Below are 21794 nucleotides of genomic sequence, written 5' to 3'. Positions count from 1 at the left end.
GGCCATGAATCGTTCGATAAAAGAAACCAGGTGCTCAATGGAGTATGGGGATTTTCACTGTTTGCGTGAATTGTGGAGCACCTTATGAGAAAAAGATCACCCACACAATGGGGGAAAATTCCAACATAAATTAGGAGCAGTATAATGGTGAATTTTTTTAATAGAATGGTTTTTGATTGGGGTGTTATTGCAAATATGATGGCAGGTATCAAGCATCGAGCACCAGTGAATTTTCTATTTTTCGTTGTTGAGAAGTTGAATGTTAAATGAGATACTACTAACTCAATCACGTTTGAAATGCTTGGAGGAGGAAAATTTATACCTCCTCTGAAAAGTAAAACTCCGAATTTTAGACGGAGCGAGATCCCAACTGGCGAGAATCGCTATTTGGGAAGCGCTAAAAAAAATTTCTCGTCCTTTTTATTGCGTTTTTCTACCTTCTACAATATGTATAGTATTTGCTTATTTGCTGTCTCACCGTTTGGGCTTGGTCGGTTGGGAGGGGGTGCCACGAGATATTTCAAGTACAAAATTATATTGAATATACGTAGTTTTCGAGCTGTTTCTCAATCAGTGTATTACGGAAATGTCAGGATGCCACTGAAGTGCTTCAAGATTTTTCCTTTCTGGAGAGCGAGTTATAAATACACAAATGTAACATCACGAACGTGAAAAGTTTCGGAACACCAGTGTTAGAACATACAGGCTAGAGTCGTCGGTCGATTGTCCTCAAAATATAATACGTGTTCCCCCAACAGTTCGATTGCCCTGAGAAAAAAAATGAAGGGATTACTTGTAATTCCTACAAAACTGTGGGGGGGGGGTGGCCACTTGTCTTTATGAAAGCTTGAGGGAAATCGAACTACACCACCCGGGACCGTAGCTAAGAGATAGTAACTAGTTGCGCTTGTTTTCGTGCTGCCCATCTGTTTCCCATTTCCTGAAGTAAAGGATGGAAATTCTTGAATTTTCATGTTATTTCAGTATTGTGTAGTAGAGGTCTGCCTGCTCTCTATGGAGAGACTTTTTTTAACAGGGAGATCGGTTCGCATTCGCACCTCGAAGCTGGAAAGCCACAGAAAACCAGCTTCAGCCGACCAATATTATGTGCCGTCAACGGGGTTCGAACCTGGATCCTCAGGACGAGAGTTCAGCACGATGCCCACCAGGGTTGTTTGGTTTAAACCACATTGGTTTAAACCTTGGTTTTAACCAACTGGTTTTTTTAAAAAAACCACTTTGGTTTTTTTCAAAAAATCAGATAAAAGTGGCCTAAATATCATTTTTTTCCCCTGAAAAATATCATATTTGTTCATTATTAGCCAAAATGTTTCATTTTTACCTCATTTTATATCCTTGGGGCACATTCTGACGGTATATCTTTAAATGATAAGATTTTATAAGTGGCTTTTTTCAAAAAGTCTCATAAAAGTGGCCAGAACATATATATATTTTTCATATGAAGTATCTCAGTCATTTAAAGTTATATATAAAAGCCAAAACTTCTCATTCTTACAACATTTTCTAACCTTTGGCTACATTCTGATGCTCTATCTTTAGCAAATTCATGAATAAGGATTGCATCACACACCTAAATGTAGTGGTGTATTACATATCTCACAGGGTTTCTTTTTCCCTTCACAAAGAAGCAGCTACAGTAGTGACACCATCATGCTAGGGGCAGGTGGTCCTATAATCCAATAAAGACACCAGCTGTCCTTAAAGGACAAAGACTAGTGTACTAGTTGTTACATTACCTCACATACATTTTCATTCCCATAAGAAGTAGCCCATCTCCTACTGTATATCTCCCAGTCTTAATATTCAGTAGTTGTTTTTTTATACTTTCACACACACACTGTTAAGCCCAGTTAATCAAGGTTCTACTGTATAGTAGTAACAGATTTATAAAAAATAATCAGCTATATACAGGGTGATTATAATTTAAGTTTTGATTCCAAAACTATACAATAAGTACTGATCGGAATGACCTGAAAATTTGCATGGATACTCCTGAAGCAATGGACGTTTCTTTCGCAAAAGAAAAAAGTGCAAAATGTGCAAGTAGATGATGCTGTACTTGGCCAGCAGTACAATCTATTTTGTGCAACCACATCATTTTGGCACTTCCACAGCATCAGTGTGTGGATAGAACTTCTATCAAGATGCACATTGCAATACCAGCAAAGCAGCTGCTGAAGACCCATTTTGACAGGATGCACCTTAACCCTTGCAACTACTGGCTGTGGGGGGTACCTCAAAATGTTATAAACAGTGGTCAGATTGCAAACTTTGGTGAATTGCAATCTCCAGCATATTCCCTATATGTTAGAAGTTCCTCAGGAATATTAAGGGGGGGGGGGCGCGTATGGTTTAATAAAGCTGAATTGCAAGCACATCCACATTATGACCATGGCATACTCCGATTCTGCTGTTGAACAAGAATTTTTGTGCTTTCAACCTCATAGCCAGAACACGCGGTGGACAACATATTTAACATTTTTTGAGTAAGTTGTAGTTATTTGTTCAATTACTTAATTTTTTTTGTGATGTTTCCGTGAATTATGGACTAGTGCAATGCTATAATTAAGTTATAATTTTGCCTTGACTGGCTATCGTTTCCATTCTGCGAGCAAATTTCCCACATGTTGGATGATGTCATTAATTTTACATTTTTAAGTATTTTTTCCCCTTTATCAAATAAAATTGAATTTTTTCAGGAATATTCATGTCAATTTTCAAGTCATTCTGACAATCGCTCTTTTTTTAGTGTTTTGAAATCAGAACCTTAGTTATAATCACCCTGTATATCATAAATCATCGTTAATTAATCTGCATTATTTATGCATCATTAAATGCATTATATTCACCTAATTTTTATTACTTTTTGCAAAATAGCTTCGTAATTAAGTATACTGAGAGTAACTGGAGAAAAACCTTTATATATTATATGATTAATAACAACATTAGAAGAATTTTCAAACACACAGTAATCCATTGAGTTAAGCAAAAAATAATTAAATGGCAAAAGTTGGTTTTTGTTAAAATTTAATAAATATTTATTGACTAATTAGCATGGGAATAGTGTTAATTACATTAATAAACATTTTATTTTTGTTAACTATTGGAAGTTTGAATGATTTTTCAGAAATTTCATTGTTTTTAATGTTAATACTATTTAAAACAAAAAACCGGTTTAAACCAAAAAAACCTGGTTTAAACCAAAAAAACCTGGTTTAAACCAAAAAAACCCGGTTTTTTGGTTTTTTTCAAAAAAACCGGTTTTTTTACCAACCCTGATGCCCACACGACCGCAAAGCGGCTTAAGTAGGTGACAACAAGGTTTCAGGAGGCCATCAGCTAATTTCAAAAAAATTGTCTGGAAGCCTCCCTCCCAGAGGCGGATTTAACGGCGGGAGCACCGGGGCGCGTGAAAACCCCAAACTTCACTTTTTTCCAATTTAAGGGGGGCCCAAATATTTTCTTTCGCGCCCTGGGCCTCGACCGACTTTCATCCGCGACAGAGCCCCGCAACCAACGGTTAAAACTCTGAACCGGACGCACATTATTCAGACATGGAAGTTTTTTGGATAGTTATTGAAAAAAAAGGGGCGCAACACTGGCACGTAATGACGAGGAAAGATGTACGAGGATGAGACATCATGAACCTTTATAAAAAGCTTAAAGCAAAATGATGGGGAAAAAAATCCAGAAAAAAATCCATCAACACACCACTGAATATAAATTCCACTGATTATTATCTCAATTGCAGCTCGGTATTATTCCAGGCACCACCGTCCATCCGTTCGTCATCGGAATTATGTAAAGAGACCATTGCGACTGACACGCGCAATCATACCACACACAACACACAACATAATGATGTTAACGCCAGCCACTTTTTGAGCGTCACGAGCCATTGATTACGCCACTGAACTTGATCTACAAGTTGCACCTGAAAGCGGCAACGACCAAACAAAACCGATCTTAAAAAACACACACACACAGATCCATCTCTCTATATATCTCTTATTTTTCCCGATACACAACAATATGGATGAGGGAGGTCTCGTTGAACTCGAAGAGCCATCATAAATATCGAGACTTAGCCCATGACGTATATTAAACTGTCTTCCATCTTTTTATATATTTAGTGTATGTGTGTGTGTGTGTGTGTCCGGTGCTGCGCATCGCCAGCCTCAATATCATTATGCTATTATATATACAGGGAACGTACTCAATTATCCGGTTGACCGATCAACCCATCATCAAAAAACTTACTTCTAGTATAGAATAACAACATGTTGTCGCCACCCTCCCGCCACCGCCTTCGAAATTCACAGACAATTCAAAAGTGGGCTTACGTTTCTAGAAGCTTCTTCCGCCCCCCGATGTTTATCATCTGACGCGATACGCACGTGCACAAAAAACACCACTGTCTTTGTTGTTTTTTATTTTCTTCAAATGCATCCGAACGTCGGTAAATAGTTGATGAGAAACGAAAAAAAGGCGCCCGGAGCGTACACACGTCCTTTGTATATTCTTCTCTTTAAAAAAAAAAAAAAAAAAAACTCTCCTAAATCACCTATTAAATTGTCCAAATAATCATCAATCAATACAATTTTGTTGTTTTTTGCTCCAAAAAGAAAAGAAGGATTATTACTGGCTCTGTCTGGTCTTGTTATTTTTTTTTCTTTTAAGAGAATAATGATAATGTAATCGAACATGACGACAATATCTTAACGAAGATGGCTGCCTCTTCTTTTTTTTTTTTTGGGTGAAAAACTTCCGGACTCTGAACTAATTTTACTTTTATCTTCTCTTATTTGAATAACACAACATGAGTTTCAACGTCCAAGATGTTATGAATAATGCATTTTTATTTTTCGTTATACAGGGTGATTATAATTGAAATTCCCGGCCTCTGAGTAGTGTTTCTTAGAGAACTGTTTATCCGAATGCAGCCAAATTTTTAGGATAACACAATGAGACCATGGGAGAGAGATTTACGAAATAGAAAAAAATAGTTGGATTTTCGATCACCAGGTGAAAAATTGGCGTTTTTTTATTGAATTTCCCCAAGGACCATATAGCGTATATACCAAGTTTCAATGGAATACGTCCTCCAGAACGGGAGCTACATAAGCCGGAGTAGTGTCAGTATACTGCCGGGTGCTACATCTGAGCAGTGTCAGTATACTGAAACTACTCAGACCTATGTAGCACCCGTTCTGGTGGACATATTGCATTGAAAATTGATATATACGCTATATGTTCCATGGAAATGCAATAAAAAAGCGTAACTTTTTCACCTGGTGGTCGAAAAACTTTTTTTTTTAATTTCATAAACCTCTCCCATACTCGAAAAAACCAAAAATACCAAAATTTTTGACTGCATTCGGATATACAGTTTTTGAGAAAAAATAGAGTTCGGGAACTTTAATTATATAATCACCCTGTATATAGACTTTGGGTTCTCTCTCTCTTTTTTTCATGTTAGTGGCACTCCCTGGCCGATCTAACGGGCGAACCGTTTGGGAATCGCTAAAATATATACAGTGGAACCTTGCTACAACGATATACTTGATATTTCACGATAATCCCACTACGATGATTTTTTTTTCTTGGTCAGCAGAGTATCGCATCATATCGAGGGGTTTCACTCACTGTATTCAAACTCTACAAACAACGATTGTTCTTCGGAGAAATATTTGCTGGACAACAACGGCATTTCAAACAATTCGTCTGTTTAAAGCCGTTTGAAGCGATGCTTCTGTTCATTAATGACTTCTCCAAAAACAACGTGGTTCAATTATGCGTTCGCTAAACATTCCTTACCCTCAACTATGCTTTCCCAAACAAGGCTTGTCATCAACTTTGTTTTTTCAAAGAATGATCTCTCAACAATGCTTTCCCTGAACAATCCTTAGTCTCAACTGTGAATGCCCTTAGTCTCACTGAACAATGTTTAATTTCAACCATGCTTTCCCAAAAAATGCGGTCTCTCAACTATGCTTTCCTAAACAATTTTTTTTAACTATGTTTTCCCTAAATTAAATATTAATGTAAAATTAAACTTACTCAACTATGATTTCCCTAAACAATGCTCACTCAACACACTATTCTTTTTTCTAAATAATAATACTTTCCTCTAAACTATGCTTTTTCAAAACAATTCCTAAACATTACTTACTCTCAGCGCTATACTCTCCCAAACACAATCCTTACTCTCAGCTATACTCTCCCAAACATAATGCTTACTCTCAACACTGATTTTTCAAAAAAGGATTGCCACCATCTATGCTTCGCCAAAAACAAACCGTTTTTAAAAAAATATCTTCAACTACGTTTCCCTAAACAATATTTACTCAAATATGCTATCCTAAACAATACTTACTCAACTATGCTTTCTTAAAAAACAATACTCACTTTCCTATACTTTCTTAAAAAACAATACTCACTTTCCTATACTTTCTTAAAAAACAATACTCACTTTCCTATACTTTCCAACTGTTTTTCTAAACAATGCTTTCTTTGAACTACTTTTCCCAAACAATACTTACTCTCAACAATGCGTTTCCCAAACAATACCTACTAAAACAATGTGTTCCCTCAACTATTTTCCTTCCTAAGCAATACTTTCTTTGAACAATGCTTTTTCCTAAACAATTCTTTCTTTCAAATATGGTTTCTCTGGACAATGCTCCCTTCCGTTGAACACAGTGGGGTTATATACCTCTGCTATTTTTTCTGCAGTTTTGTATTCTAAAAAATATTTGAACACAGAAATTAATATTTTTAAAAATTAATTTTTCAAAGATGTACAAATGGCGTGAAAATTTGAATGGAAGAATCGTAATTTTTTTCAGAACATGCGTTGCCAACAATCCCTTCTATTCCTTGAGATTTCATTACTGGTGAATAAAATTTTCACATTCGGATTATACGCAGGAAATAATAGTTATTACTTGAAACTCTGTACGATATCCATTAAAATGCAGAAAAAAATCGGGGCGAAAAAATGTTACATGAATCATAAATAACGCCCAAAAAAAGGGGGGCAAAGGCGTCTATTCATGACGAATCCATAATAAACCGAATGAGTAAATGGTAGTAAACCCGTTTTTAGCTGATAGCGATAAAAAGCGTCTGTCATCATTACTTATGGGCAGACAGAATTATACTAATAGATAAACAACTTGCTGTAACTTGGAGGTCGGCGTTTGTACTCGCCACGCTGGTTGGTTAATTCAAGGAATCCATTATGATAATGAGATAAACATACAAACAAAGCAGATGAGTAGGGCAACATCGAACATAAAAGCAATAAACGGAAGGAGACTCAAAATAGAGGAAAAAGACAACGCTTTCTATACACGGCGAAAGAAAAAGCATAATGGTAGTTATATAGAGGGTGAGATCACAAGTGTATGTCCTGGAAATACCTACTATTCCTGCTGTTTTCCCGGGATAACAGGAAAAAACCACCTAGGCTTGCTCATTTTAATGCGTCCGAAAACGTTTTGATGTAGAACAACGAATCGGCAGTGACAATACCGACGTGGCTTGTAACCATTCATTGAGCTAAAATGCCATTGACGCGAAGATTCTGTTCGTTTGGTTACATAAAAACTCACGAAAAAAAGAAAAGGGTAACATAAAAAAATGAGCACTGTTCAAAGACCTCAGAGATTTGATTAAACTTGACACTCAGAGCTGAGATTAAAGACCATTGTTGTTCAGAAACCGTTGCATTATTTCTCAGCACAATTTCCAAAGGTCATTGTTGAAAACCCTTTGGTGCTTGGAGCCTTGATCCAAGTTACGTGCTCTGTGTATGCAAAGACAACTATCGTCGCGCTGTGTGAGACCGAACTCTTTTATTTTCTCTTGGCCGCACAGAGCAGGGGTCACACAAAGCACGACACCTTGATCCAAAAGTAATGTTGCGCAGAAGAATTTTCAGAAACAAATTATTGTTCAGGACACATTCACAACCAACAACTTGGTTTTTGAGACAAGTTGTTGGTCTAAAGTCTATTGTTGTGGAGAACCATGGCTGCTAGAAGCATTGTTCATATACTATTGTTTCTGAGAACATTGTTCATATACCATTATTTCTCGGAACTCTTTTCACAGATCATTTTTGCTCGGAGCATTCTTAAAAACACCTTCGTTGCTCGGAGCTTTGATCCAAAAAGCAGTTATTGCTCAGAACACTTTACAAAAACCACTTGTTGTTGATTGTTAAAAATCCACTGTTGTTCAGAACAGTGGTCAAAGACTGCAGTCACTCAGAACCTTTGTCAAAAACCATTGTTGCTCATTGTTCATATACCATCGTTTTTCGGAACATTTTCCAAAGACCATTGTTGGAGCTCTGATCCAAAAGCAATGTTGTTCAGGAAAGAATTTTCAAAAACAAATTATTAAGAACACTTTTCAAAAACCAAGTTGTTGATTGTTAAAAGTTCATTTATGTCCAGAACTTTGGTCAAATGCCGTTGCTCAAAGCATTGTTAAAAAAATTCGTTGCTCGGGGATTTGATTCAAAAACAACGTTATTCAGCTCACTTTTCAAAATCATTGTAGTTCATAGTTAAAAATCCATTATTGTTCAGAACCATGGTCAAAGACTGTAGTTGCTCAGAACCTTTATGAAAGACGGTGTTGCTTACTGTTCATAGCATTAGCATTGTTCATATGCCATTTTTTTCTCGGAGCTATTATCCAAATGCAATGTTGCTAGAACGCTTTTGAAAATCCAACTGTTGTTCATTACAAATTTATTGTTCATTGTTGTTCAGAATAATTTCTAAAACCTGATAATCCATTGTTGTTCAGAACCTCGATCAAAGACCTTCGCGTACAGAATCGTTCAAATACAGGAAATTCAGAAATTTTTCAAAGACCATTGTTCTGAGCCTTGTAGGAAAATTATTTAAAGACTGGCCAAAGAATTTTTCAAAGACCACTACTTCTCAGGTTACAGCTTCATTCTCTAAGCTTATATTGCTCAGTGACTAGTTGCAGCTTAATTCTGAATAGCTGAAAGATCTCTCTATCTTCGCTTAACCCTTTAAGTGACAGAGCAGAAATCAGTAAACCCCTTATATATTGCTGTATATATTTTTCAATTAGGAAGGCTTTCCTGCACTTTTCAGTAGGTGAAAAGTAAGGGTATAAGGCATAATTTTGCATTGAGAATTCAACTTTACAAAATATCTAGGCTTTTCAATGCTAAAATAGGCCTTTAAGGAGGCGAGATAGCTCGCCAATGCCGCTTAAAAGGTTAAACTATAGCTGAAAAAATTGGCTTCTGCATAAAGGATAAATTCATAGAAACGCAGTCCTTGAGACATTGTTTGAAAGTCTATTGATGCCTTGGGAATGTTCTTTTCCGAAAGACTCACCAAATGAAAATCCGACCTCCCGCTTCTAACACTTACCCATGAAACAAAACTCGTGTGAAAAGGGAACAATCTCTTATGTTTGCGTATCGAAGGATAAGGATGCGTCGCATGATGTCACCCTCGGACTACTTTAATGAGGATCATATTCTTATTCACGACCACAGCCGGAACTTGAAGGGGGCGGGCAACTGCCCCGGGCGAAAATTTTTGGTGGAAACAATTAAAACCATCATAAAAATGTCGAATTTTAAAGTTGAGGGGTGGGGGGGGGGGGTCAAAAATCTTAGTTACAGTTTTGTTCACGAACGAGGGAACGATATATGTTGATCGGTCGGTATGGGCATCGCATCGTGCCAGGGGCAATCCTCTCATTCACAAAAGTCTCTCCACAGAGAACAGGCAGAACTACAATACCATACAGTACTTAAAACAGTGCAGTAAAACTGCAATAAACTCCAGCACTTACCGGGCCATATGGTACCGGATAATACGGCACCAGCAATAAACCAAACAAACCCAACTTGAATACGTTAGAGCTACGCATTTTCACACAACATGCCATATGTTCTGGCATGTACAAATACGTTAGAAATTCCGTAGAGGAATGTGTATGAGTTGCATGAACGGATAAGTAATAGTTGTAGTACGCTGAAGCGAATCTTAAGTTAGTTGAAGCCCCGGAAAACATTTCGCCGTCCCCCTAAATTCGGAAAAAGTGTAAAGTTTTGGTTTTCCGGGGGCCCTTTAGAAGTCGGGGCTTCGGCTCGCGCCCGGTGCGCCTGCTGTTAAATACACCTCTGTCGTTAGATCATGTTGGTATGGATAAATCCTACGTACGAAATAATCACCAGAGCGGAAGATAAGGAATACACAAAAATGCAACACAGAATTTTGAATACAAACTTGAGCGTTAGGAAGTGGTTGAAGGTCAACAAGAATGAAATCTTTAAAAGGGGGGGGGCAATTCTGATTCATTGTTGGTTCTGAGTCAATTCTGAATAATGGGGTGCCGCCATGTGAAGATGATCTTCGGATCCCCTCACATCTACCACCATACTCATAGCACGAGCCGGCAGACGATTGGCCAGCAACGCCAGGTGGCCTGTTCCAAGGCTCAGCTCTTTCTCCTTTCTTTTTTTTCCATAATCCTAACCTCAGGGCCAAAATCAAAACCAGGGAGGAAAGAAAAAACTTGCAGAACCTGTCCTCTTCTTCTTGTGTCAACCTCCATCATGTATTCCACTCTCCCCCTTCCCCCCGCAACGATCTTTGTTAATAGCGAAAACGACTGGTGGTCACGTGACGGGAAGTGCCTTTTCCACCATCCATTGAGTCACCGTTCGGGCGCGTCCACACCCCGAGAATCTATTCCCCTACCTACCATTATGTATATGTATGGGGAGCTATTACCGTCATCAGTTGGCTGGACCAACAGCCAACAAGAAGTTCAAGGGTGTTGTTGTTGTTGTTCTCGGTTGCAGAGAGAAGAGCGTTGGATGATGGGATATACCCCGGAGGGCATCGGCTACCTGTTGATGATGATTCTGACATTTTGGTACACACACACACTGTATTAGAGATAGTGAGTAGAAAATGGCAGTGGCCACGCCAGACCCAACCGTACTCGAGATAGAAATAATAATAAAAAAATCAAGTGGAGAGAAAGGGTCATATGTATTATGTATAGCCATCTATCGGCCAATAAACGTCGATGATACAAGGGGTTATTGAAGGATAATTTTCACATCGAAGGGGGATCCGAATAATACAAATCTATAGGATCAGTGACCTTCGTCACTGAACTCACTCCACGTCTTTTTAATTTGCTACTGGGTTGATGAACTCACTTAGGTGCAAGCCAACGGTTTTTGATGCCCATTTGGACATGCACCTAAATTACCAAGCGGCAAACCAGGCAGGTCCGAGGCACGCTACGTTTAGGTCACGTGGCGACGATTCCCATTAGTGATAAACGCGGAGCCACAGTGTTCCACCTTACAAATTACCCAAACTTATTTGTCCAACCACCCTTCATCTCTGAAAAAATATGATATAGGTTCCTGAATATATGGCTGAGTCTTTCTCAACCTGGGGGCCATATGGTCCTCTTGCGGTCCTAAGATACTCCACGGAGGGAGACGGGAAAAATCGAGTTGAACCGGAGCCATGGAAGGCTACTAAAGGGGCCACAAAGTGTTGTGAAAAAAAAATCAGATGTAACGAAATGAAGTGATATATGGTGGAGGGAATGTAAGTGTAACTATACCTTCAAAATGAATCAGAATTCCCCCATACAGCCCATGGGTATCCACCCAGACACAGTTCGGGGCCTAGAGTGCGTAGGAGAGGGACCCCCACAATACTGAAAGTCAATACTATTTTGTTTCGAGAATAAGTATGTAAATTTGCGGGTACTCTCTTACCTGGCTGGCCTCCCACCCCTCCCCCTCTCCACCTATGCTGCTAAAAGCCCTGCATAATCAGGACCCATGCATACACATGGACCCATCCAGGCATGGTCCTGAGCCTGATGTCAGTGGGAGGTCCTACGTGGTGAGATCTGGTACCATGATTTGCGAGAGTAAGTGAATAAGTGACCTGCTACTTTCAGCTAAGGGGTCATTCAAGTATTACGTCAACATCGAGGGGGGTTTCGGATTTGCTGACTTTTGATGACAAGGAGGAGGGGGGGGGGGAGTTTGAAGGTTGCTTACGTCATCAATTACCCTTTTTTGAAGATATGAAATATTCTAAGCTGCTGACGAATTTTATTGACAACAACGGGGGGGGGGGGGTTCAAAAATAGCTAAAAAATCTGCTGATGTAATACTTGAATGACCCCTAAAATAAAGGAGCTCCAGAGCATCTTTTTACCAGAGAATCATGGTGTTGAGACGGCACTGCATGGAACCCCCGCAGAATCAGGGGTGGACCTTACTCATGAATCTTTTCTTCAATATAAATTTTGCTCAAAAAATCAATTTAATAAGTGAGAAGGGTCTCGCCTGGATAAGACAAAGGGCCCACGAGAAAAAATTTCGCCCGAGGGCGAAAGGTATTGGAATACTGCTATTGTATCTGCAGCTTCTAACACGCGACCCGTACCACGACCCCTGTTCTTCAGGGGGCATTATTGACCAATTTTTGGAAAACATCGCATTATGTAATGTTGAAAATGTGTTTAGCACTACTATTACCATCCATTTTTGTATAGGCAGAGGCGCCGACTTTTGAAGAAACATTGGGGGGGAAGCTGAAAGTTTCTGGTCGCCCCGTATATACGGGACTCAAGCGCGTACGCAGGAGAGGGAAAGTGAATTGCATTATTTTTCAGAAATTATTTTGGGGGGGGGGGCGACTCAAATGGCCACAGCCTCTAGGTTCCGGTGCCTATGGGTACAGGCATCTCACTCTGGTTTTAGGGGCCATTCAAATATTACGTAAGCAGATTTTCAGCCATTTTTGATCCCCCCCCCCCCATCAGCAGCTTAAAATATTTCATATCTTCAAAAAGGGATGGTTGATGACGTAGGCAACCTTCAAACCCCCCTCCACCCTTGTCATCAAAAGTCAGCAAATCCGAAACCCCCTCCGCCCCCCTCGATGCTGACGTAATACTTGAATGACCCCTTACTAATATGAGCATTGTTAAGAGACCATTGTTGCTTGAAAGCATTGTTGAAGGACCTTTTTTTTAGTTTTGAAGCATTGTTAAATGATCGTTGTCTCTCGGAAGCATTGCTAAAAGACAATTGTTGATGAAAGCATTGTTCAAACGTCATTATCGCTAGCAGCATGAACATCATTGTTACTTGGGGAATTGTTTGAAAGGCCATTTTTAGCTCGGACTAGAAATAAGTGCTGCCGACAACCAGATAAAATGAAAATAAAAAGCAAGCAAAGGACGCAACTCACCATACATTTTGCCCTCGTCCGAGAGAATGATCTTCCGCCTCCCGCACGGCGGATAGATCGCCAAGGCCTCCTGGAAGCTCTGCTCGATGTCCGGACTCCAGACACCTTCGGCATCGTTGCCGTGCAGGTCACTCGAACCGCCGACCTTGGAACAGCTGTCTTTGGAATTGCTGGAGCTGTCCTCGTCCGGCGGCGGCGGGGCTGGTACGGCCGGGGGCGCCGGGGCGCCGCCCGTTGGGGGCATACCTAGCACGTGGCCTTGATAGGAGTCCACAAGAGAGCCACAGCAGGACCACGGGGAGTTAATCTTGACTGTAGACACGGGATAGGACCTCCGCACTGTGGAAGAAAAAACACAAACGATAAGCACAAGAAAAACACATTGTGTGTTTTCAATAACATTTCACGCTTTAAAAAAATCATCCACAAAAAAGCGTTAGAATCATGAAATGGAGATCCCGCTTATAACGTTCCCACTTAAAAGACTATTTTCGGGGTCACAACTCTTACTAATTACTCATCGACGTTTCTTGTTTACAGCTTTTTCCCACTTACAACGTTTTTTACATGATGGTTTTTACGAAAAACGTTACTAGCGAGATCCACTGTATATCCATATTTTCATGGAGAGCACCCTTATGGAAACCCTCACACAGCAAAGCTGCTATTCGAAAGCTAAAATCAACATAGTGCTGATTTCTTAATTGCAACTTCAATAGGCGCGTTTAGTTTAGCCTCAAAACTTCGTAACTTCACCACAAACCTCCGAATCCCGATCCGTTCCTGAGTGTCCATTCCCCGTACGGGAGGGGGGGGGGCGGATATCACCCACTATGAGTATACTTTACATTTAAAATCAATCACCAACGAGCTGATCATCATTACTACTCGAGTGCGAAAATGGATATGAGTGTTAATAACTCTTCTCATGTGCTTCCGGTACCACCACGGTGCTCACCGTGGCAGCACCGTAACAGCTTGAGATGCCAGTAATTGGCCAAATTTCTATTACAATTTAAGGATGCAACATGGACACTGATTTATTGCAGATCTTTATTGATGTTTAGAAACAAGAATTTTGATATATAAATGAGGCTGAATGAATATAGGGAGGGCTGTATGTCCATTGCATGTGGTACCATTTCTCATTCGGTGGTCGGTGAACCAGGGCTCGTTCACAGGCAGACTGGGAAATTCATCCCTCCAATATACAGTCTGTGTGTGTGTGTGTGGGGGAGGGGGGTCCCCGCTAATATTATAATTATAACACTCCATTTACTGACTTATTTTCCTGGTCCCATTTTTTACTAATAGCCTACTCATCCAGATTTACCGTTAGTATTAGCTGGTAAAATTGTTCAGAAACTATCAGCTGGTAAATTTGTTCAAAAAGCAAGTACTGTGTTATGTGGTAAACTTGTTCAGGAACAAGTACAGTATCGGCTGATAAATTTGTTCAGAAAAAAAATATCAGGGTTGCTCTTGGGCGCCACGAAATATATTGAGGATAAAATCAAACTGAAATAACGACAGTGATTGAAAGGCGCCGCTGAGATGCCTGCTAGAGATATCTGAAATTCTAATCTCACTCTCGAGGGTGCCACGAATTGTAAAAGTTTGGCAACCCCCGCTCCAGAATGCGGAGAAAGAATTAGGAAATAGAAAATGGGGTGACATAGCGTGTTCCAACGCTTAAATACGGAGGAGGAGGAGGAGGATAATAATGTATAGGCCTACTATTATTTTCGAAACGAGAGGCGCTTTCACCTTTGCATTCATGTTCAAAACGAACACCTGGCATATGGGGTGACTTTGTAACAGTCTACGTAGGGAACCACCACCTCCTGCCATCAAGGTTCCTGACGGAGAAGCAAGTACCAGGAGTTCAAAAAAAAACAAAAAAAAACAGACACAGAATCTCTCTTGAAGAAGGGAAAAAAACGGTACAGATAATTAAAGCTGCAACACCCCCGCCCCATGTTATTCGATGGGGCTTTGACCCTGGCCCCATTTCTTCTTATAACTCCCATAAATATATCTTTTCTTGGTCGTCCCGTATGCGTATGTCCTTGCAGGAAATTGAATACGCCATGAGTCTGTCATTAGCAACATTTTTATTGTTATCTTTGAAATTATTGTAGGTACGAGCGAGCAAGTGATATGGGATATTTACATTGCATACATATTGCAGTTGTCTTTGCGGGGATGGGTCGGTGTGTATTATCAAACTGATTGAAGAACCTTTAAGATGAATCTGAGGATTTACACATAGTAAGTAAAGTCGTTTCGAACTGAAATAACTGGGAAAACCTTCAGCTATAGAACAGGTAACGGTATAACAAAGTGGCTAGGCCCGATCAGAGAAGAAATAAACAATATCATGTGAAACAAAAGTTGGAGGGATATATACAGTGGAACCCGCTTATAACGTTTATCAAAAAACCGCCATGGAAAATCGTTGTAAGCAGGAAAACGGTTCGAACTGGTTTTTACCCGTTAACGAATGTACCAGCTAATATTGTACTATTGCTAAAAAATTTACCAGTTAATGTTGTACTTTTTTCCGTAAAAATTTCCAGCTTATAGTTGTTTCTGAGAAAATTAGCCAGTAAATACTATACTTGTTTCCTGAACAAAATCATCAGCTGATATTATACTAATCTCAGAACAAATTCACTAGCTAACAGTTGTTTCTAAGCAAATTGTCCAACTAATACTGTGCTTCTTTGTGTTTTTGAATGAATTTACCAGATAATATCGTATTTATTTCTGAATAAATTCGCCAGCTAATACTATACTTGTTTGTGTTTCTGAACAAATTTATCTGCTAATATTATACTTATTTCCAAACAAATTTACCAGCAAACGCTGTGCTTATTTCTGAACAAATTTATCAGCATTGATAACTGTTTTTAAACAATTTACTAATTGAAAACGATATCTGAGCACTTCGCGTATCTGTTAACAACGGTTTCTGAACGATATTGTGCACAACAAATTGCTGGTTTTATCACTAGTTGTTTTTCAGTTCTTGTACCACCGTCAATGCTAACGTCAAATATTAAAGCGCAGATATTTCAATTCCAAAATTCAACAGTTGTTTGACAATAGTTGTACGAGGTGCATGTACGGTTAAGTAGCAGTTAGTTTGACAGTGGCGATACAGCAGTGGTACACAGCCATTTGCACCGCAATTTGCCTGAGGGCAAAATGCGGCCCGACAATTGGTTCCATCCGGTACGCGAAAGGTGTTCCGGTAGAGAAGTATCAATACACACGACACGATAAATACCGTGTATAGCATGACCCTATATTTCCTTCATAAAAAATACTGGAACTTGGGATCCACACTGGACATTGTAAATTACAGCCAAAAAAAACTGTCAAAGACAAAAACAGTTGCCAATGACAGTCAAGAAAAAAAAATTAAATGCAAATAAAGGTGCCAGTGAAAATTGTGAAAAGCAAGGAAAGTTTTTAAAGGCAAAATAAAATTGCCAATTACAGCCAAAAAATTTCATATTCATCAATATTTGATTGATATACAGTTGAATCCCATTACAACAAACTCCAAGAGACCGGAGAAATTATTTCGTTATAAAGGAATTCCAGATTTTTTATGTAAACTCATCTGGGGGGGGGGGGGGGGATTAGAAAAGTTTTAGTTAAAACGAGATTTTCGCCATAACGGTATTCGTTAAAACCGAAATCGACTGTATAATTTTTTTTCACATTTATTACTGCGAAAGTAAGGCCCGGTGCGACCGCACTTGTCGCACGCCCCTAAGAGTGGCTCTGCGCTTGGTTATTATGTATATGTATAATGTTCGGTAAAAGTAATAATTTTTTAAGTATTTATCAAATTTACCAACCCACTTGGGTATTGTGCATATTCGCCAGTAAAAGTGATAAATTTATCAAACTTACTTACCAAGACGATTGGTAAAGTATGCATAATAACCGATTTATCGCATTTACCGTAATATATACAAGTTTCTTAACCGCGAACGGTAGAAATGCTGCTCATCTGGCCCGCGGATGTGCACCGCGATAAAGTAAAAATCAACGGGCAGAACAAAGTTTCCAAATAATCCATACGAATTATGAGTTCGTATGGACTTCCACAATATTAATATTCGGACCCCATTCGAGTATTCAGGTCGATGAATATTCGCGAGCAACTTTTCATTAAACCGCAATACATAGGCTGCCTTCCCACTGCCAGTTTTCACAATATCTCACTACGAATCACGACATTCAGCGCCTGCACCGGTTGGGAAAACCAAAACAGAGAGCGGTTCGAAACATTTAGTCAACAATCGGAAAATAGATTCAAACAGAAGTGGGATAAAAAACAACAAAAAGCAGTTTAGTGGCACGAAAGCCTAGTTACCCGCTATACGAGAGAAAGTCTAGGCATGGATGGCATTTATTCCATCCGTACGGATGGTTGAATGAATTGAATTCTGAGGAGGCTCTCGCTCTTTTCTCCACGGTGGCGTTTGATTTACTGCATCCCCTTAGACCACGAAACCATTGTTCTTTTTTTTTAGAAGAAACATGCTTCTTCCTTTCTTTTTTGCTTTCTACACGAACATATACTGTACTGAATCGCAGAAAAATCCTTGAGAGAAATTCATGAGCGTTGTCCTCAGAATTTCCCAAAATAGAATTTCTTCATACCAATTTTTTTTGTCTCTCCATCTAATATCAAGGTGACGATGCCAAAAAAAAGATGAAGCAGTAAAACGATTTGATGATAATGAATGACGGTTATTCCATCTCGCCAGATTAACATTCAGAAAAAGCTTGATGAGCATTTCATATTCTTCAATTCCCGAGACGAAGTATGCCTTCTCAAAATTCAACGGGTCACTCGAAAAGATTTCTGAACTGCACTTTAGCATTCTCCTGAAAGTATTCTAGAGCTCCTCAACTGACATGCTGTTAGAAATTCCACTCATCCCCATCAACCACTGTTTTTGCATCTGCTAATTAATTTCTTGTCGTGAAGGTCTTCAATTCATTCAAAGAAACAGAGACAAAGAAAAAAATGTCAAACAGGGCCAGGCATGGACTGTACAGAAGATCAAACCATTATTTATGACTGTTTTATAATGACCATTATATAAAACCATTATTTTTTTTTCTGTATATCTTGCAAACCATTATTGCTTGGAGAGGATGTCTCGAAAGTCATCGTTGCTAACAGGAATTCACGAAAACCAGCCATTATTGCTCAGAAGGGTGTTCACGAAAGTCAAACCTATGCCCGGAGTGGGTTTACGAAACGAAAGTCATTGTTACTAAAGAAAAATTTGCAGAACTCATTGTCACTGAAGAGTTTACTAAACTCATTGTCACTGAAGAGTTTACTAAACTCATTGTCACTGAAGAGTTTACTAAACTCATTGTCACTGAAGAGTTTACTAAACTCATTGTCACTGAAGTTTACTAAACTCTTTGTCACTGAAGTTTACTAAACTCTTTGTCACCGAAGTTCACTAAAGTCGATTGTTACTGAAAAAGAGTTTATCAAAGTCCTTTTTACTGAAAGAGTTTACTAAAATTATGTTCACTGAAGAAGAATTTACTAAAATTATTTTCACTGAAGACGAGTTTACTAAAATTATTTTCACTGAAGAAGAGTTTACTAAAATTATTTTCACTGAAGAAGAGTTTACTAAAATTATTTTCACTGAAGAAGAGTTTACTGAAGTCATTGTTACAGAAGAGGTCGCTGAAGTCATTGTTACTGAAGAAGAATTTACTAAAGTCATTGTTACTGAAGAAGAATTTACTAAAGTCATTGTTACTGAAGAAGAATTTACTAAAGTCATTGTTACTGAAGAAGAATTTACTAAAGTCATTGCTACTGAAGAAGAATTTACTAAAGTCATTGTTACTGATGGAAAGTCTCCATCATCCAACAATATTAGAAATTTTTTGTTGATGCTAAGGCATTGTTGGATAAGAAATGGACATGGATTAGGTTCTTCACACCTAGACAGATCTCTAAATCACAATTCACATACGTCGAAAAATATAGCCCCGGTCTGTCATCATAACTCTCTACGGAAAAGGTAGGAAAAAAATAAGCATTCTCTATACACGACACACGAAGAAGTCAATCTTGTGAACATTATTAGTATAAATACAACACACATAATCTGAATCCGGCTCCTCGCCTTATCAACGTTTCTTTACCCACCCTTGTCCAAGATACTCGTCCAAAGAAGACAGTGTGGGCGAATTTTGAAGATCAAAATAAATAAGTACAGAGGAGAAGAAAAAAAGGCATACACAACATGTATATGTAAACGTGAAGAGAAGAAAACTTAGAGACAATGGCTTCTTGTTTTTTTTTTTTTTTCGTTTCTAAGACCTATTCTTGTAACAAGCTACAACATCTACGCCCATATGCATCAAAAAAATCTTTTAAAGTTTGCTCGTGAATAGAAGACGCACACCCCGCGATGATTTTTATTCGAAAAGTAAAGAATTGAAAGTAGGATGGACCTGAAGAGTCCAACACGTAGGCCGAGGGTGAAAGACGGTCTTGACCCACGACCCCGTGTGTGTTCAACGCCCCCGGACCCCGGCGATACATAAATATGGTAGTCGTAGTAGATATCTGTTATATGCATAGGGGGATTCATCTACGAGTGAAGAGAAGAAAAATAAAACAACCTCCGCTCTCTCGTATATACAAAAAAGAAAAGAGAGATCTTTAACCTGTGGTCTTTTCAAAGTGTGTTATGATCTTTATTTTAAGATTAGTTCAAGGGCTTGAAATTGATGATGGTTTTTATTCATCTGGATAAAACACCGCGGACGGAAATCGTTATAATTCACATCATTATAGGTAAATTAGAAGTATAAGCACGAGAGGGGATTAGTTTGTGTCATATCTATATGAAGATTTTTCGATTACTATGACGGCGAAATACAAATTTTGTGAGACGAAAAATACCGAAGTAAAATTAAACGACGCATTTATGGGGCTATTTTTATTCGCGCCCTGCATGCGATGATAGTAAAAAATGGTACATGATTCTCCAAGGGAGAGAGAAAATAATAAAGGTAGTGATAGTCAATCTTCAAGAAGAAATCTTGAAGAGAGTCATTATTGCTGAAGAAGAATTTACTAAAGCCATTATTGCTAATGAAGGACTTACTAAAATCATTGTTACTAAAAAAGAATTACCGAAAACCTGAAGAAGAGTTCACTAAAGCCACAGTTACTGATGAAAAGTTTACTGAAGTTATTGTTACTAAAATCATTATTACCGAAATAACTTACTAAAGCCATTGTTACTTATGAACAGGACCTTATCAAAGTGTGTTATGATCTTTATTATAAGATTAGTTCAAGGGCTTGAAATTAATTATGGTTTCTATTCATCTTGATAAAACACCATGGATGGAAATTGTTATAATTCACATCATTATAGGTAAATTAGAAGTACACACACGAGAGGGAATAGTTTTTGCTATATCAATATATGATGATATTTCGATTACTATAACGGCGAAATAGAAATTTTGCTTAGCAGTAAATTTCGCGAGACGGAAAAATGAAGTTAACAAAAAAAAATTAAATTAAACGTCGTATTTATGAGGCTATTTTCATTCGCATTCATAACAAATACTGCATATGCGACGATAATAAGCAATGCTACATTATTACTACACGATTCACCAAGAGTAAATAAAAAAGATAGTGATAGTCAATCTTCAAGAAGAAATCTTGGAAAAAGTCATTATTGTTGAAAAAGAGTTCACTAATGCCATAGTTATTGATGTAAAGTTTACTGATGTGATTGTTACTGAAGAAGAATTTGCTAAAGATATTGCTTTAGTGAAAAAGGGTTTACTAAAACCATTGTTACTGAACAAGGGTTTGTCGAAGTCATTGTTTCTAATGAAAAATTTACTCTCTGAAATCATTGTTACTGATAAAAAGTTAACGAAAACGTGAAGAATACGCTAAAGCCATATTTACTAATGGAAAGTTTACTAAAGTCATTGTTACTGAAGAAGAGTGCACCAAAATTATTTTTACTGAAGAAATCAACCTCTGTTCTTTCTTATAAAAAAATAAAAAAAAATCTTAAACCTGTGATCCTTTCAAAGTATGTTATGATCTTTATTTCAAGATTAGTTCAAGGGCTTGAAATTGATGATGGTTTCTATTCATCTGGATAAAACACCGTGTACGGAAATCGTTATTATTCGCATCATTATACGTAAATTAGAAGTGCAAGCATGAGAGGGGATTAGTTTGTTCAGAATCTATATGATGATGTTTCGATTACTATAACAGGTTAATATAAATTTTGCCTATAGTAAATTTTGCGAGACGGAAAAATAGCGTAGTAAAATTAAATGACACATTTATGAGGTTATTTGTATTCGCGCTCATAGCAAATACTGCGCATGTGAGGATAATAAATAATGCTACGT

General features: G+C 38.3%; 1 protein-coding gene across 4 annotated transcripts in view; it reads right to left on the bottom strand.

Moving 5' to 3' along the window:
- The window catches only part of LOC149089048 (transcriptional enhancer factor TEF-1-like), a 116467-nt gene that overhangs the window by 31309 nt on the left and 63364 nt on the right, over positions 1 to 21794 (bottom strand). For all 4 annotated transcript variants that reach the window (XM_089236881.1, XM_089236874.1, XM_089236889.1 and 1 more), the window contains exon 2: positions 13329 to 13667. In XM_089236881.1, the coding sequence (XP_089093007.1) occupies positions 13329 to 13667 (339 nt within the window). The remainder of the gene's footprint in view (positions 1 to 13328; positions 13668 to 21794) is intronic.

The sequence above is a fragment of the Pholcus phalangioides genome, unplaced genomic scaffold (genome assembly GCF_987345545.1).
Source record: "Pholcus phalangioides strain wild (caught in Gottingen) unplaced genomic scaffold, Ppha-v1.0 ptg000002l_1, whole genome shotgun sequence".
NCBI lineage: Eukaryota > Metazoa > Arthropoda > Arachnida > Araneae > Pholcidae > Pholcus > Pholcus phalangioides.
This window is presented reverse-complemented; position numbering and strand designations above follow the sequence as displayed.